Source organism: Leopardus geoffroyi, chromosome E1, assembly GCF_018350155.1.
Source record: "Leopardus geoffroyi isolate Oge1 chromosome E1, O.geoffroyi_Oge1_pat1.0, whole genome shotgun sequence".
NCBI lineage: Eukaryota > Metazoa > Chordata > Mammalia > Carnivora > Felidae > Leopardus > Leopardus geoffroyi.
In genome coordinates, this window is record NC_059330.1 from 2,767,198 (window position 1) to 2,783,895 (window position 16,698).

General features: G+C 62.9%; 1 protein-coding gene, 1 long non-coding RNA gene and 1 other non-coding gene across 7 annotated transcripts; 1 reads left to right on the forward strand and 2 right to left on the reverse strand.

Annotated features, from left to right (window-relative positions):
* Positions 1 to 34: 34 nt before the first annotated feature.
* On the reverse strand, positions 35 to 108 carry TRNAT-AGU. Its single transcript has one exon. It is a non-coding gene; the product is annotated as a tRNA-Thr (tRNA).
* A 505-nt stretch (positions 109 to 613) lies between these two features.
* PER1 (period circadian regulator 1) lies at positions 614 to 15,467 on the reverse strand. 5 transcript variants are annotated; one of them, XM_045490309.1, is made up of 23 exons: positions 15,385 to 15,467; positions 9,689 to 10,108; positions 9,475 to 9,573; positions 9,225 to 9,379; positions 8,997 to 9,118; positions 8,702 to 8,903; positions 8,537 to 8,588; positions 8,256 to 8,398; positions 7,791 to 7,869; positions 7,606 to 7,712; positions 7,275 to 7,428; positions 7,083 to 7,191; positions 6,857 to 6,988; positions 6,578 to 6,683; positions 6,303 to 6,474; positions 6,082 to 6,209; positions 5,696 to 5,872; positions 4,848 to 5,090; positions 3,346 to 3,956; positions 2,717 to 2,900; positions 2,359 to 2,548; positions 1,872 to 2,022; positions 614 to 1,482 (listed from the first exon to the last, which is right to left on the reverse strand). In XM_045490309.1, exons 2-23 carry the CDS (start codon positions 9,961 to 9,963, stop codon positions 1,201 to 1,203), a joined length of 3,873 nt encoding a protein of 1,290 aa, XP_045346265.1. In that variant the 5' UTR covers positions 9,964 to 10,108; positions 15,385 to 15,467; the 3' UTR covers positions 614 to 1,200. The 5 variants fall into 5 exon arrangements, with proteins under 5 accessions (XP_045346265.1, XP_045346267.1, XP_045346263.1 ...); XM_045490311.1 differs by lacking the exon at positions 15,385 to 15,467 and adding an exon at positions 15,161 to 15,289; XM_045490307.1 differs by lacking the exon at positions 15,385 to 15,467 and adding an exon at positions 11,630 to 11,758.
* LOC123604354 lies at positions 11,857 to 12,720 on the forward strand. The gene is made up of 2 exons (XR_006715301.1): positions 11,857 to 12,077; positions 12,461 to 12,720. It is a non-coding gene; the product is annotated as an uncharacterized LOC123604354 (long non-coding RNA).
* Positions 15,468 to 16,698: the final 1,231 nt, after the last annotated feature.

Below are 16,698 nucleotides of genomic sequence, written 5' to 3' on the forward strand. Positions count from 1 at the left end.
CTCGGAGCAATAATATACCACTTTCTGCGGACCCAGGCACCGCTGGGATTCGAACCCAGGATCTCCTGTTTACTAGACAGGCGCTTTAACCAGCTAAGCCACGGCGCCGGCGGAAGGCGCCGTGCGCCTGGAGATAGATCAGCTTCTCGCGGGAGTCAGTGCATGAGAAACATCACAGACCAAACGTGGCCGCGGGTCCCCCGTGACCCCCGTCCCAAGATTTCTCCCTCCCCGCCCGGGCTCCTGAGCCGAAGGGTTAACTCCCCGCCCCTCCTTTCTCCCACACCCTGGGGGACCAGTTCGACCATGGATGGGCACGTGACTTCCCGTCCCTTGGCCACCGAGACCCGGCCGTCTCCGTGTGTTGGCCGGCTGGGTGGGCCTCCCTCCCCGTGGGGCACCTGTCCGCGCTGGAACTCGCTCAAACCCTAGGCTCAAGTTGCCCCTCATCTCCCGCCCAGGACAAACCCAGCTGGAAAGGGTGTGGAGGAAGGCAGGAGGTCGCTCACCCTCGCCACCACCTCCCTGGAAGCGGGGCCACACACCCCTCCACCAAGAGCTCCGTTCACCCAGTCCCCAAACTTCATTGCACAACGTCTTTTTTTTTTTTTTCTTTTTGTATTAAAAAATAATAACAGACACAATATCAAAAACACAAATGCCATCGGTAGAGGGTACAGCTGAGAACACCTGGGTCCCACCTGAGGGGCAGCACCAGGGACTCCATGGTCCACCAACGTCCCCCACCCTGGAGCAGCTAGGGGTTTGGACCGCTGGGTCCTGCTTGGGCCTCGGGCCCTCCTCCTCCCTTCTAGGAAGGAGGTGGGAGAGCAAACGGCCTCCCCCAATAAATAAGTGTAGCCCCAACCCTCAGGGACCTGGACTTGGGCTCAGCCAGGGCTTGGAGAGACCACTTCAGCAGCTCGTCAGCAGCCTTGTCCAGGGGAAGGAAGATCTCCTCACCAGCGGTGGGAGAGGAGGCTTCGCTGGGCTGGGCTGGCTGAAGAGTCCCACCCTTTGTACCCTAAGCAGCCAGAAGCTGCCCCTGGATCCTGGGCTGCCGATGGGGGTCCGGCCCCCTAAGCGGGAGAAGCTGGGGCAGTTTCCTATCGGTTGGTCCAGCCACGGCTGGTTCTGAGAGGTGGAAGAAGGGAGAAGGAAGCTTCTCATGCACTCCCAGAGGTGGCCTCAAAATGTGGTCTAGCTGGTGCCATTTTCCGTGGCAGGTAAGGCTGGACTGGATGGGCTCCCACCTTGTTCCTCCTCCTCCATGGCCAGGTCTTGGGAGCTTGAGGCCCTGGCCCCAGCTTGAGCGCCGGCCTCCTCTCCGCCCTCACCCTCGCCACTGCCGCCACCACCACCACCACCGCCCTCGCCTCCGCCCTCCTCCATGGGCTCCAGTCCCAGTCCGTCCAGTTCCGAGAAGAGCGGGTCATCAGGGTGGCCGGGGTCTCGGGTGCTACTGCCGCAATCCACACAGGCCTCGGAGGGAAAGGGGAGAAGTCAGACGAGGTGTTCCCTGCTAAGCTGCCACCCCAGCCCAGGAGGACTCCCCAAAACGTGCTCCCAAAGAAGTGCCAGTCCACACAGACAAGCGTGGGCCAGTGAGACTGAAATGTACCACTCCCTGTTGTCTGGACCCCACTATAAGACAGTCACAACATCCGTTAGCATAGAATTGGCCCGAAAATGTCTGTAAAGACTCATGTAATGAGATGCTATCTGACCCAGCAGAAAACTTAGTGGAATTAACATCCTTCAGGATTAAACACCCAAGGACAGACCATGGGGGGCGGGGGGGGATCAGCCTCTAACCTTTCAACCCAAGCTCAATCCCCCTCCTCCTCCCTCCTGGCCCTAACATCTCTCACCATCACATCGAGGGCCCGAGGCAGCTGACCCTTCCGGACCCAGGAGTGCACAGCACCCAGTTCCCTGCGCTGGTCCTCTGAGAAGCGAGGCTGTTGCTTCTGCATGGCCCGGAGCCGCTCCCGGTCCTGCTTCAGCACGGAGGCCATGTCCCTGCCCGGGGAAGGGGTGCAGAAGGCAGAGGCTGGAAGCCAGGGCCAGAGCCTGCGAGGCGTCCCTTCTTCCTCTATGGCAGGTGCCCACCCACGGCCTCACACTCCTCTCAACCCCGCGCTAGGAGTTCAGGGCTTCCAAGAGCAGAGAAGCTGTCCTCAGCATGGCAAGAATGAGTGCGGGGTGGAGTTCCCGGGCCCCAGGGACAGGGCAGGAAGTCCCAGGACAGAGCCAGCCCCGGAAAAGAAAATCCCAAGCTCGGTGGGAAGGGGAGCGTAGGCGAGCCTCCCCACACCTCTGAAAGGGGAGGCAGAGACGGCCCCTGAAACTCCTCACCTGGAGGGCACCTGGTAGGTCATCATGACGCGCTGGTCGGCGTTGGCCATGAGCAGCCAGATGGGATCCTGGAGCACGTACTTAATGACCTGGTCCCCAGGCTCAGCCCTGGCCGGGGCGGCCCCGGCTTCGGCCTCAGAAGAGTCAACGCTGCCAAAGTACTTGCTCGTGTGGCTGCTCTGACTGCTGCCTGCGAAGCGGAGGGACCACTGCCGCCGTCAGGCCTCCTCCTGGGCCCGCCCTCCAGGCCACACCTGTAACCCACTGGCCTGAGGAAGCAGGGCCTGGCCTCCCAACTCCCCCAGTCGCTGGCCTCCCCGGGGTCAGAGGGAACGTGGGGGGGGGGGGGGGCACGCACGTGTGATGCTGGCTGAGGTGCTGCCTCCCTCGTGGGAGCCTGCCCCAGACCCGGACCCGGAGCCCAAGCCGGAGCCCGAGGAGGCGGAGCCCGTGCCAGATCGAGAATCTTCTTGCAGCAGCAACTCCAGCAGGTCACTGGAGCCCGACAGCGCGTCCTGATTGGAGGACTCCGTTACCTCCACCTGGGCGGGGGTGAGGGAGAGCAGGGTGGGATTAAGGGGGCCAACACCCAGGCTTCCCTTCAAGTGCTTCCACTGGATGGGGGACACCTCCAACCCCAGTGGCCTCTGCCGCCCCTCTGTGACAGTGGAGCCGGGATGAAAGAGAAGAGAGCCGGCCCAGAGTAGGGGCGTGACACTGGACCCTTTCCAGGAGGCACGTGCGCTCTCAGAAATTACTGGGACGTTCTCGCCACCTGTCGGACAGGATCGTCCCTACTCCACAGACCAGGTGGCCGATTTTGCCCTCATTCAGAAATTCAGCTGGGGTCTCCCACCCCACGGACACCATCTCCTGGAGACCAAAGCCCGGCAGGCAGAGGGGGCGAAGCGTGAGGTGGAAAAGGAGTGAAGGGAAGGGGACTGGAGGGGAGTGCTGGTAAAAGGACGCAGGGGGGTCAGTGCTCACCAGTCTGGCCTCTGGCTCAGCAGCCTCCTCACTGGGAGGCGGGGGCCCAGCACTGCTCCCAGTGCCCCCTGCAACAGCACCCCCTTCAACACGGGGGGGCTCCTCAAGCTGCAGCAGATTTAGCTGGAGTGGGGAGCTGCATCTCGAGTTGAACAGGGGAGAGTTGGGCCGGTGGGGAGGGCTGGGGGGCGGTGGGGGCAGGGACGGAGAGGGGGAGTGGGAGGCCGGGGTTGGAGGCCCTTCAGCGGGAGTCTGGGGTACCCCATAGGGATAGCCGGACGGGGTCGGGAACAGGTAGTTAGGGAGCACCAAGGCTACCATTGGGGTGACTAGGGGGGCGGGGAAAGCTGCAGGGGGCCCGGAAGCAGGGGCGGAGGGAGGAGGGTGGGGGCCTCCCCGTGGGAACACCGGGAGAGGGTAGGGCTGGACCATGGCTGGGAAGGGAGCAGTGGCCGGTGGGGGCGGCCAGGGGGCAGAGGGTGGCACGGGGGACGGGTGGGAGGTGAAGCAAGGGGCTTCAGCCCGGGGGGTCTGGTGGTGGTGGCGTGAGCGCTTGGCTTTGGATCGGCAGTGGTGTCGGCGACCGGGGGGTGCGGGGCCGTGGTGGCAGCCTGTGGGGAGAGACCAGGGTTAGCGAGGGCCTCAGCCCGGGGGTCGGCATCCCTGCCACCCACACCGCCCTGCCACTCCGACCAGGGAGAGGGCAGAAGGCCCCGAAGAGAACCTGGCTTCCGGCCACGCAGCACAGAGGGGATGCCGGGGAGGAGAGGGAACCTTCAGGGAAGAATCACAGGAGGCAGGACGAGGGGGATTTATTGCAAAAGGAGCCAGGAAAGGAAAGGTTACAAGTGGGGTGGAGCAGAGGGTACACAGAAGACAGAGGCGCGCTGGCAGACGGGAGGAAGCAGGATGCGTCCGTGGGCGAACGGGCAGGCAGCTCCGGTCCATCCCCCAAACTCCCACAGTAACGCCAGCCTGGGCGCTCCTCCGGCCGGTCGAGGCCACGCTCGGCCTAGCTTGAGGTGGAGTGATGAGATGGCCGGGAAAGCCCAGTCCCGAGTCCCGCGTCCGCCTGCAGGGAGCCTCTCTCAGGCACCTGGAGGGCTGACATCCTGCCCTTGAAGCCCCGACCCCACAGCAGCTGTCCCGGCCCGCCTGGCCTGTGTCTGGCCTGCGGTCTATGGGGGCTTCTTAAGCAGCGACAACTGGGTCACAAGTGGGCACGCTTCAGCCTCTGCCCCCAAGACGGGCTTGAAAGAGCTTACCTGGAGCAGAGCCCTCCGCCTGCCTGTCTCAGTGCCAGCCCCCCAGGCTGCCCTCCTCTGGCTGCAGCCCGGAACCCCCGCCTAGTAGGGAGACGCTAGCGAGGGGCCTGTCCCTAAGCAGGGCCCGGGGGCCCCGGAGCAGGAATGTCTCCCTCGAGAACCCCCTGCCCCCGACCCCCGACAGTCTGGTCCCAGACTGGGCAGAGGACGAGGCTCAGGGCTGTCCTGGGTGGCTACCTCGCTCGCCAGGGGCCAAGGGGGCCGGGGAGGAGCCGTCAGGTCCACGCAGTCGGCCGAGATCTCGGAAGCGGCTGAGGAAGGCCTGCTCCTCCTTCTGTGTGTGCAGGGACAGCACGGCCTTGGTCAGGCCCACCGGGCGGTAGGCATCTGGGGCTGGGTCAGGGGCTACTGTGGGGCTGGGGGCTGGGCTGGGGGCTGGGCCTGGAGCCAGGCCAGGCAGGTCCTCCATCATGATGATGTCTGAGGAAGGCGAGACGGAGGAAAGGTCACTGGAGTCACCTCAGGGCTTAGCACATCCATACCACACCCTCCCCATCCAACAACCCAGCCAACCCCTGGCCTCTGCCCCACAGCCAAGCCTGTGCCCCACGTGCACCCCTTGGCCTCCTCCCTGCTGAGGACTGGTTCTGGGCCCTCTTCTCCATGCAAAGCGGTCCCAGGGTGAGAGAGAACACTTAGTCCCCTCCGGTGACAGTCCCCTGGGATAACAAACACCTCCAAGACTCTCCTTGGAAGGGAAGCTCGCTCCTTGCCCTCCCCTCACACGTCCTCCAGGACGGCACCCGGCGACCCTTTAGGGGTTCCCAACAGTCCCTATCCTCGGACCCTCTGTGGGCAGCACCACGGGGTGGGGCCCCCCGCCCTAGACCTTGTGTGCGAACCGACAGCGAGAACACGGAAAAACAAAGCAGTGAAGGCCGGCGGGGGTGAACAGCAGGCAGCAGCCCCAAGCCAAGACGGAGACCTCCTCCTCTCCGTTAGGGGCCAGACAGGGAAGGGAAAGGTGGGCAGGAGGGAGATCTGGCTGGGGGGCCGAGTGCAACCCCCTCACTCCGCGCCCATACCCGACTCCGGGGGCTTCTTGTCTCCCACATGGACGATGGTGGAGCTGAAGCTACACTGACTGGTGACGGACACCACGCTCTCTGCCTTATTGGCCAGCGCGAGCGGGCTCAGGGCGCCTCCCACCACCGGCTCCTTCTGTGGGGCGGCCCCCTCCCCGGACAGCACTGCCGATGCATCTGTGCGGAGAGATGGCACCAGTCACCCCCGGGAGGTCGGAGGGGAAATCCCAGAGAAGACGTGGAAGGACAGATGGGACAGAGAACTCCGCAAATCTGAAGGTGGGGAGGGGGACAGGGTGGAGCAAGGTGGGGGCCCCAAAGGCAGAAATGCAGAGACACGGGGCCAGGACGGGGCAGCGGGGACAGGGCGTGCACGGGGTCCTCACCTTTCTTGGCCCCCAGAGGGAGTGGACCTGTCCTCTGCTTGTCATCGTCGGAGGCTGACGAGGTGGTGCAGGAGGAGGAGGCACATTTACGCTTGGTGGTGCTGGGAATGTTGCAGCTTTCCAGGTACCTGCGGGGCAGGGGCGCCAGAGGGCATGAAGGCAGGGCTTGAGGTGGGCCGAGGCCAGGGCCCAGGTGGGAGAAGGTTCCGGGGTAGCCTGACCTGAGGATGCTGTCCAAGCAGTTGATCTGCTGGTAGGAACAACCATTGGCTTCTTTTCTCTCCACCTCCTCAGGGGTCAAGGTGAGTGGAGCCTGGACTGGAGCAGGGACCATCTCCAGCTCCGGGTCTGGGGACTGGCAGGAAAGGGTCTTGGCCTTGAAGGTGCCCGTGGCTGCGCCAAGGAGAGAAAAAAGGAGAGACAAGCTCCTCTGGGTTGGGGTGAAGGTCAGGGGGCCCCGGGGTCTCACTGCTCAGCCACACCCTCACCAACTCACCAGGGAGGCGGGGCCGGGGCGGAGGCCAAGCGCGGGACTCGATGAAAAGCTGCTGTCCCTGATGTTTCACCAGGTGCACATCCTTACAGATCTGCTGGAAGGTCACCTGCAGGACACAGGGCAGGGCAGTGTCACTGGTCCAGGGCACAACGCAACGAGGGGTACTAGAGGGGAGGCACAGGGACCACGGTGAACGCAGGACAGGAAGGAAAGGCACAGGAACTGAGCCTGGACAGGGGGACGTGACACTAGAGGGCGAAGCAGGGGAGGGACACTCACCGGGGCGGGAGGCCCGGGCCCCTCAGCATCACCCCCGTTGCTATCACTGGAGGAGCCAGGGCTGAGGAGAGGGCCCGGGGAAGCGGCGGGGCCGACCCCACAGAGCCCGGTGGGACTGGGGCTGTGTACCGGCTGAGGCAGAGAGAGCACCCGGTTAGATGTCTCGGCCCTCCTCCCCGCGCCCCTACCCCTGCCTCATCTCCGAGCCCCGCCCCTTGACAGTCACCTGTAACAGCAGCCTGTGGATCTGTTCGGACAGCTCCTGGATATCAGAGTCCAGAGACAAAGCTGGGCTGGGGGCCGGAGGAGTGAACACATCCTCGTTCAGGGGTGCCCTGCAGGGTGGAGAAGGCTAAGTCGGGCCCTGCCCCCTCACGCGTGGTCCCAGCCCACAGGGCCGGCTCTGGCGCCCACTTACGTGCGCACTTTGTGGCGTCCCAACACAAAGGCCACCTTGCGGCTCCAGGGGTGCACGAAGCCAGCCCAGCTGGTGTCCATGGTGACGTACTCCCCATTCCTGGCGCAGAAGCGGATGGGGGAGTGATCGAAGGGCTGGCCAGCCAACTGCAGGACTGAAGGAGTGAGAAGTGAGGGGAGGGGAGGGTGGGCAGGAGGCAGAGCCGGGCAAAGCAGAGGGCCGCCCACTGGAGATCCAGGACACCGAGGCCCCAAGGGACAACCACAAGCACAGCCGCTGAGAGGCCCCGCAGACAGCGGAGGAAGGAGAGCAGCATAGAGAACTAACTCACTCTTCTTGTGGATGGCCAACATGAGGGGCCGGTCCTCAGGGTGCAGGAACAGGAGGACTGGGGCCCCCAGGAGGTCCTGGGGAAGGTAGCCCAGCAGGGGGGCGGCCCTGCGAGGGGAGGAGGCATCAGAGAGTAGCCATGGCCTCAGCCCTCCCCACCCGCTTCCCTCCAGGTCCTGAGCAAACCTTTCGTCCACATCCTGGAAGAGGCAGCTGGGCGTGTGCCGAGTAGTGAAGATCCTCTTGTCGGGAGGGATCCGGGGAGCTGGGGCACAGAGAGTGAGGCCACTGCGTTCTTCTCCAGAATGGTCCACCTTCTCAGCCCCAAGCCTCAGGCTGGCTGGCAGGCCTCCCCACAGCTGTGGGAGCCCTCTAGCCTGCACAGACGGTCTGGACCATTCTTTCACCCCACGCCAAGAGCGAAACGGAGAACCAAAGCATTCAACCTTCCCTGCTCCTAGCTCAGGATGCTTATTCAACTCTCCCCCCGCTAAAAGCGGACTCCAACCTTCATCCTTATGGTTCCTCCTCTGTCCCAAGATCTTGAGGGGCTGGGACCTGCCTCTCAGACTCACGTCCTACCTCCCCACTACTGTAGGGAAGTCACCCTTCTTCCTACGCCCCGCCAGGCCAGGCCCATTGCCCACACACCTTCGTAACCCGAGTGGATGCGCTCTGCAATGAGCAGGCAGCATGGCTGCGCGGGGGCCCCATCTGAGACCCGGATCTTGGTCACGTACGGCGTTAGGCGGAATGGCTGGTACCGAGGCCCTGAATCCCGGTCAGGACCCCCTCTAGCGAAGGAGACAGAGAGGCACTAGTGACTCTTAGCGGAGGACCACCCACCCTTCACCTCAAGGTCATGGGCCATGCAGCAAAACGGCGGGGGTGTGGATGGTGGGAGGGGGTCTGCCCCCACATCCCCCGCCTACCTGATACGGCAGAAGACAGACTTCTCCTGGGCGAAGTCCTTGAGGCCTGAACCTGGAACAGACCAGGAGGGTGCTAAGGACAGCCCCCCACTTCCTCCCTGGCCCCTCAGAACAGGGACTCCCTGGGACTGCTGGTCCCTGGCCCCGAGCACTTGGGGACCTCACCTGCTGAGGCCCCGGCGCCCCACGTGGGCAGGCGAGATGGGGCAGTGGAACCGTAGAAGACGCCCACATCCTGGGGGGCCAGGAGCTCAGAGAAGCGGGCGCCCCGGAACACGTCCCGCTTGCAGCGCAGCAGGGTACCCGCCTGCTCTGAGATGTAGACGATGCGGCCCGTCAGGAAGGAGACCGCCACGGAGAAGGTATCCTGGGCAGGAAAGAGAGGGCGAAAGTGGACTCAGGAGCCTCGCGATGGGGGACGGGCGGTTCAGCGGGATGGAGAGGCCGGGCCGCAGCTGACCTGGTTGCGAAGCGTATACTCAGACGTGATGTGTTCCAGCTCCTCCAGGGTGTAGGTGGACATGTCCATGGCGCAAGGTTCACCCTCCTCCAGGCTCCACTGCTGGTAGTATTCTTGGTTGGCTGTAGGGCGAAGGTGGTGAGGTATCTACTGAGGACACTGCCCCCCCCGCCCCCCGCCACGGTGGCCCAGCGCCCAGCCACGGCCCTCCCAGGAAGCACCACTCACCCTGCACCTGCTTGACACAGGCCAGAGCATACTGAAGCGTGGCCAGGGTCCCGGAGCGGCCCTTGCCCCGACGCTCTGGCGGCAGCCGAAGCTTGAGCTCCCGCAGAGCCGTCATGAGTTCCTTCTGGGTCCTGGCCCGGGCGGACTGTTCACTGCTGCAGGGCCCACAGGGAGGTAAGGGGTATAGCTCTTAGGCCCAGATCGTGGCCCAGGCCCCCAGCCTTCTTCTTTGGCCCTCACCCCCACGAACCTGCAGCCACTGGTAGACGGGTTGTCCTGCTCAGAGCTGGCGCTCAGGAGGCTGTAGGCAATGGAGCTGCTGGGTGGGGAGGGACTCTGAGAGTTTGTGCTGGGGAGAAGCAGCAGGCCCACAATGAGAAGGCACCCAGGAGCAGGCCCCCCCCCCCCCTGGCTCAGCCTGCAGGCTGGACCACCCCCAGACCCTGAGGCACTTGCCCACACACCTCTTGCTGCTCTCAGTGGTCTCCAGCAGGGCGGAGTCCTTGCCGTTGCCAGAGGAGGAGCTGTGTGAGCTCCGCTGGGATGCGCCCCTGGACTCGGGCCCGTTGGACTCATTGCCGCTGGAGCCATTGCTGTTGGCATCTGTGTCATCAGCCAGGCTGGGTCCAGGGCAAGACCGGTGCTGTGGCGGCCCAGGGGATGGGGCCCCTCCAGGGCAAAAGGACTCCCCCGGTCCGGAGTCCCCTCCCCCATCAGCCCCTTCCAGGGGGCCATTCATGTCTGCGCCATGGGGAGGGCAAGGGGGAAACAGAGCAGGCAGAGAGGCCACCACGAGCGCACGAGGGGGCCGGGCGGCCTGGCTGGGGGAGTGAGGTGGGACACGCAAGCCTCTGAGAACTGAGAAGTTCGATCCCAGGCAGTACCTGGACAGGGAGACCAAGAAGAAGGGCGAGCTGTTAACTTTACAATCCTGCCGGTTCCATTCAGACCCTGCCCTGGCGGCCCCCAGGCCCCTAGGCCCCAGGCTTGGGAGCCCGGGTAAGTTCTGTTTCCTATTCCCATAGGCGGTCTGCAGATGGGAAGGGGCCTCTCTCCAGCCTTCCCCCACTTCCCCCGCCAGCGTGGCCTGGGAAAGTAAGAGCCTGAGTATTCGACGAGAACTATGACCGTGAACCAAAGCCTGGACACTTCCCATCCTCAAATTCCCTTCAGGCCCCCACTCCGCGCCGGACTCCCAAGGCCTCAGAGCAGGGGGGATGCCTGTCGTCTCCTATATTTAGGCCTCCAGGCTAATTTTATCCGGGGGCGGTGCCACCCCCGCTGCACATGCGCACAGACATGCGCGGACCCACCACGCGATTCCGCCGCCGCCGCGGTCGCCAGGGAAACCGACGTCAGCAGCTGAGCTCAGCGGTTGCTGGAGGGACCACGGGAGGGCGGGAGGGGCGACCCCTCCCCCATTTCCCGGCGGAGCCAGGGATCGACCCACTCCCACGCTGGCGGGCGCGGCCCGGGGTCGCCCACCTCTAGTACACCCCCAGGCCCTGCAGGGCTCTGTGGCCGTAAGAAGAAGGGCTGCCCATGGGGTTTCCAGAGGCTGGCCTTGCTCCCCAGGGCAAAACACAACCGCCACCGCCCTCCGCGCAAAAGCTCCCCAGCCTGGCCTTCGCCTGGATCTCGGTCATTGTGGTCAAGACGACCCAGCCTGTCCTCCTCCGGCCCCCGCACCCTCTCCCGACCCACAGGACTGAAGCCGGCACCTGCCATTGTCAGGGACTCAGGAATCCTCTCCCTTCGGTCCTCTACTTTTCTAGATTACCCCCCCCCCCCACACACACACACACACACTCCGCCCCCATCCGAAGCAGACACACTCAGCCCTGAGCAAGGGACGCACAAACGCCAGCGGATAGTTCTTCCCCTACTCCTCGTCCAACCACACCCCCAACCCCCGAGCATTTTCTGAGCGCCAGGAGAAAAAGGAAGGCTGTGGCCAACAGCAGGAACTAGCGCCGGGAACGGGATGTTCCAGCCCGAACCAGGCTTACATCACGGCCGGCGCGGGGCCAGGGCCTGGAGGGGGGAGCGCGGGCAGCGCGGAAAGCCTGAAGGGGTCTCGGTGCCAGGGCAAAACCGAAGACCCCCGAGTGACAAGAGAGGCGGCGGCGGCAGGCCTGCCGAGGGTCGGACGTGGGGCCGGGGTAGCTGGAAGGAGAGGTCAAGGCTGGAGGTAGGGTAAGAGGATCAGGAGTGCGGACAGCCGGCACAGGGTTGCGAGGAACACACCCGAAAGCAGAGAGAGAGGGGGTGGACAGCGGCAAGGAGGGCGGACTGCGGGTGAGCCGTCCGAGCGCCCGGGCCCAAAGCGGCGCATCAGGCTAGAAGTGGCGGCGGTCCGACTTGGGGCGGGAGACCGGTCCCCGGATGGCCCTGGAGATGCCTACCTGGCCGCGCGAGCGCCCTCCGGCCGCCTGCCCGCCGCCGTTGCAGCCCTCAGCCGAGTGGAAGCTTCGCGGGGCCAGGAGGCGGGTTGCATAATGCCAGGCACTGCCCCTCATTGGCGTCCTGCCGGCTGAGCCGCAGGCCCCGCCCCCGATTGGCTGGGGATCTCGTCCCGGCGCCTGATTGGTTACTGGCCCCTACTGAGGTCAGGGCTGTGTCACACACACGGGCGCACGTGGACCTGGGTGCTGGCGCTGGGCTGAAGGGCCCCAGACACCACCACCCAGCCAATGGGCGCAGGACGCCTTGCACAGTGAATAATGGAAGGGTGGGGAGGGGACGTAAGCTCCCCTTCTCAGGGAAAATGCCTGGGCCGCGGTAGGTGCTTAAAGATGTCTGCTTCCTGAACTGTCCAACCCAGCACAGCAGGACACCTTGGCCTTGCCAGAGGTGGGAAAAAGGAATGCGTACTCGGGGTCCGGGGGGGGGGGGGGGGCAAGCTGGATGAGATGGCTGGTCCCCGGGAGGAGCAGGGCACACAGAAACTCAGCTTGGCTTTTCCTGGGTTCCTCTCCCCAGCCTTGTCATCACAATACAGCCATTTTACCCAGCCCCTTCCTCTGACACTTCAAATCCTGTGGACAGCTGGGAGGATGGCAATTGAGGGTCCCCTGTGATAGGGGGTGGAGTGCAGGGCAGGATGCAAACAACAGAAGGGGCAGCCAGAGCCAGTAAGGGCTGTAAAGGGAAACAATGGCAGGTGCTTCTGTACCCAATCAGAGAAAAGGTCTCCGGGCAGCCTACGTGGTGACTAGTGCTTCTTCTCTCCTCAGGATGCAGCCACCCACAGTTAGGGCTGCCCCAAAAGTGGGGGCCAGGAAGCCAGGACTATAGGGAACAAAGCCGGTGGCTAAGCGATCAAGGGGGACCCCACAGACACACAGGTGAAGTGGCAAGGGCTTCAGATCCCCACCACTAGGACAAGAGAAAGCCAAAGACCTCGTCTGCCACCTCTCTGTATTCCCCAGAACCCCAGGACTGGACCTGACACATGGTAGATGATCAATAAACATGGTGATTTTATTGTTGTTAACAAGGATAGATGGGGGAGGGGAAGGGGCCCCAGCAATGGAAAAGGTGCTGGAAATTATGTTTTTTCAAGGAGGGGGCAGAGCAGAACACTGGAAGTGCCAGGCTGGGCTGGGGGAAACTGCAGTGACAGACCCCTCCATCCAAGACGGTGGGTAGATCCTCTCAGGGCTCCCTGTTAACGTGGGCAGCAAGTGAAGAGACCCCCAAGCTGATGCTGACACAATCAGCTGTCGGTGCCCTTCCTCCCTGTCACGTGGCCTAAGCCTTCCTTAACAATGGTGTTCCCCGTGGAGGGGCCAGGAGGAGGGCTCCGTGGAAAAGCTGGGACACAGGGATGTCATAAAATAACCCAGAAAAACCAAAGCCGGAAAACAGAGAAAACAAAGGATTCAGGTCTCGTCTCGTGGAAGACGTCTTCCCAACTCATATACTGTGGCCCAGTCCCCCGGCGCATTTTCAGACTCCTCTCCTCTGGAAACATGGTTTTTCTTCCTCCCCAGTTCTCCCCTGGGATCTGGATGTGATCCCCGCTGACAGAGGCCCTGCCGGCTCTCCCACCCCCCACCTGCATATCTACACTTTGCATCGACAAAGGGGTCCAGCGCCCCAGCAGCCCCCACCTGCTCGCAAGGCCCTGGTCGTCCAGCCTCACTGTCCCCACAGTAACCAGGCCCCGCTGCCGTCAATGGAGGAGAGGGGGCGGGAGAGAGCGGTGACGTCAAAGCGGAGGAAGAGGGCGGAGCGAGGCAGCCGGGGAATGTGGGACAGGGAGGCTTGGAGAGGCAGTGGTTTGGGAGGCGGCCAGCCCGAGAGGGCGGCGGCCCGCGCACTTGGGAACATCATGTTCTCTTGGCCGGAGGCCCAGGACATGCACCCGGCCCGGGCGCCTCCCCCAGCCAAAGACAGCCGTCCTGTCCCAAAGCCAGGGATTCCTGGAGAGAGGATTAGGAGGAAGGGGTCCCCCGCCCCCGCCCCTACGCCTGGCTCTCTCCCCGAGACTCACATCCGCCCTTCCCTCGGCTCGTTCGCCCCGCTGCTGGCACGGGCTCCGCCCTCCCCTCCCAAACTGTACACATCTGCTGGCCCAGTCCCAAAGAGCTAGGGCGGGGAAGTTGGAGGCCAGGTTCTGCGAGAGCACACGCACCTTTGCTCCCTCCCGGAGGCCCCCTCAGCGCCGGAATCTCTTGTTACTATGGCAGCAGAGAGAGGGAGGAGGGGCAGGGAGAAGAATGGGTCTAGGATGAGGAAATCGAACTAGGACAGAGCAAGTGGCCCAGCCTGGGGCCTGTATCCTGGAAGACGGACATAGGGTGGAACGACGGTTTGGGCTGGTGCCTGACGATCAGAAGAACCAGGAAGAGGGAAATGGAGAGGGAGTCACCAAAACTTGGCAGAAAAACTTGAGAATGTGAGATTATAGTTCCCAACCACCAGCATTCCTGTCACTGTTGTTTTGATATCCTACAGCCATTTTTTTTAGCTAAACACACACACACACACACACTAAAACATGAGGCACTGTGTTAAGCACTAAACGTATATTCTCTTCTTTAATCCCCAGAACAAGCCCGTGAGATGGGTATTATTATCCCCATTTCCACAGAGCCAGAAGTTACTAAACTTGCCTCCTAATATGTTCTCAGGCTCTTAACAAACAAAACCCAGGGGTCAAATCTGAGCTCTGATAATGATTTGTCATTCTGGCATCTCATCCTTCGGGAACCTGGGAATCTGGGCCTCTCAAATATCCAGCCGATTCTAAGTTTGGTGCCTGGGACACAGTCTCCATCCAGTCCCTCTGCTCCCTGGGCCTGGTCTCAGACATTCCGTATGCACTCCCCACATGCTCCCAATCACCTCAGCCCCGGTTTACACATGCTCCCAAAGTCCTTGAGGTCACCTTAGTGGCCACCAGCCCCAGGGATCTCCTAGGAACCCCACCTTGTCACTCTTCCACCTTAGCCCAGGTCACTTTACCGCAGGCCTGTTTGCACAGATAGTAGAGTACCCTGTTTGTGCCTGCTCACCGCCAGGGGCTCCAGAAGACACGTGCAGAGACAGTCGGCACAACCCTGTCCTCCCTCTCAGGACCCAACAGCTGCTACTCCACCTTTCCTCCCGGGGGCGGCTCCAAGGCCCAACCCCTCCTCTTTAGACACAAGAAAGACATCCAGAGCCTCGATGTGATTGGCTCTGGGTCACATCTCCCCTCGCCACCTCGCCATCCTTTCTCAAATCACTATGTCAACCCTCTGGCACCTGCCCTACCGGGGCCTCCCTGAAGCCTCAGAACCCCGCTCTTTCAAATGCTTAAGGCGCCTATTCAAACAGTAGCCAAGCACTGGGACGTCCCCCACCCACCCTCAGGGATCCTGTCCCCATACCTCCCTCGCCGAGGCCCACCCTCCCAGGATCCCCTGGATCAGTCGGGGTCCAGGTACCTAGGGAGGTGAGGAATGTACCCGGTGTCCGAGCCTCCCTCCCTCGTCCCTCGAGGGCTGAGTTCGCCGTCCTACTCCCCACGTCCATCAGAGCTCCCACAGCGGTGATCCTGCATTCGCATGACCCTCCCCCAACTCTGTTGACAGCGTCCCTGAAAGAACACAGCACCCCGGAGAGGCGCGCGCTGACCGCCGCCCACCTCCCCCCACCCGCGAGCACTCACCCTCCGCAAGCGCAAAGAGGCTACAGTGGCTTCCCTGCCCGGGCGCCAGCGCCTGGGACCAGCTCCTGCAGGCCCGCCCCCCCCCCCCCCCCGCCCCGGGCCGCGCGGCCACGCCCCTCGAGCTCATTGGCCTAAGGGTGCCGACCCATGCCCCGCGCCGCGTGCGTCCGCCCGGCCCTCGCATAGCCACCATTGGCGCCACCCGTCGCCGTCATCTCCTCATTGGTCAGTTTGCCAACCCGCAGTGACAGCTCCACGTGCGAGAGGGGCCGCCCCGGCGCGCTGATTGGGAGTCCGCGGGGAAGTCACGCCCCCATCCACTTCGGGAGTTCGTATTGGCTGTGCCGCCATCCTCAGACCCGCCTAGTTCGGGAACGCGAACGCTAGTCCAGCCCTCCGAACTTCCTCATAGGCTGAGAGGTCTCGGAGCTGTAGAGGACACGTGCCGGCGCTCTCACGCGGCAGCTTGTTTACCTGGAAGCTGGGGATTTTCCCTGACGACACTAGTACCGGAGACTGCGGCTCTGCGCAGGCGCAGCGAGGGTGACCTGCACGCAGGCGCAGATGTGAGCCGCGGTGGCGATGATTGGGGGAGCTTTGTGCCAAGACTCGGGCTAGCTGTCCCGGGCGTGACAAGAGCGCCCCCAGCGCTGGGACTCCGGCCCTGGGTCCCTGCGGCCCCGGGAAGCTGGAAGGTGCTGGCCTAAGAGGGTCTTCCTATCTCGGCGCCGCGTGTTGATGAAGATGATGGTTGGCTCCCGATGGTTTCCTGTGGACCGAGCCAGGCGCTTCTCACAAATCCGGAGGCCGTCTCACTTACTACTACTCCGCCCTACAAATGAGACTGAGCTCCAGGGAGGTTACATAATCCGTCTGGATTAACACTCCAGTCCATAACGGGGCCAAGATTTAGATCCAGGTCCTTGACACTTATAAAGAAGGTGGGTCCCTAGGGCGAATGAGAACCTTAAACCTGGAAAGGATTCAGTAGATGAACGGAAAAACGCCCTGAGCACGTTATGGAACATAGTAAGCCCGAAATAAATGGTGGACATTACTATAATGACTGCCTACCTAGTTCTGAGAATCACCTGGGCCTCTTGGAACATCTACTTGTAAAAGCGTCCTTGGCAGACAAGTTTGGGAAACACTCTCTTGATTTCCCGTACTGCTGAATCCTCCCGCTGCATCCCAGAGAAGTCGGCCCTCCAGAGCTGGTCTAGCACCCTCCACTCATTGTTGAAGCAGCTGGGGTCAGGGATGCTAGGGTGTCACATCAGGGACGTCTAGGACCTGGAGACTATGGGGGCTCAG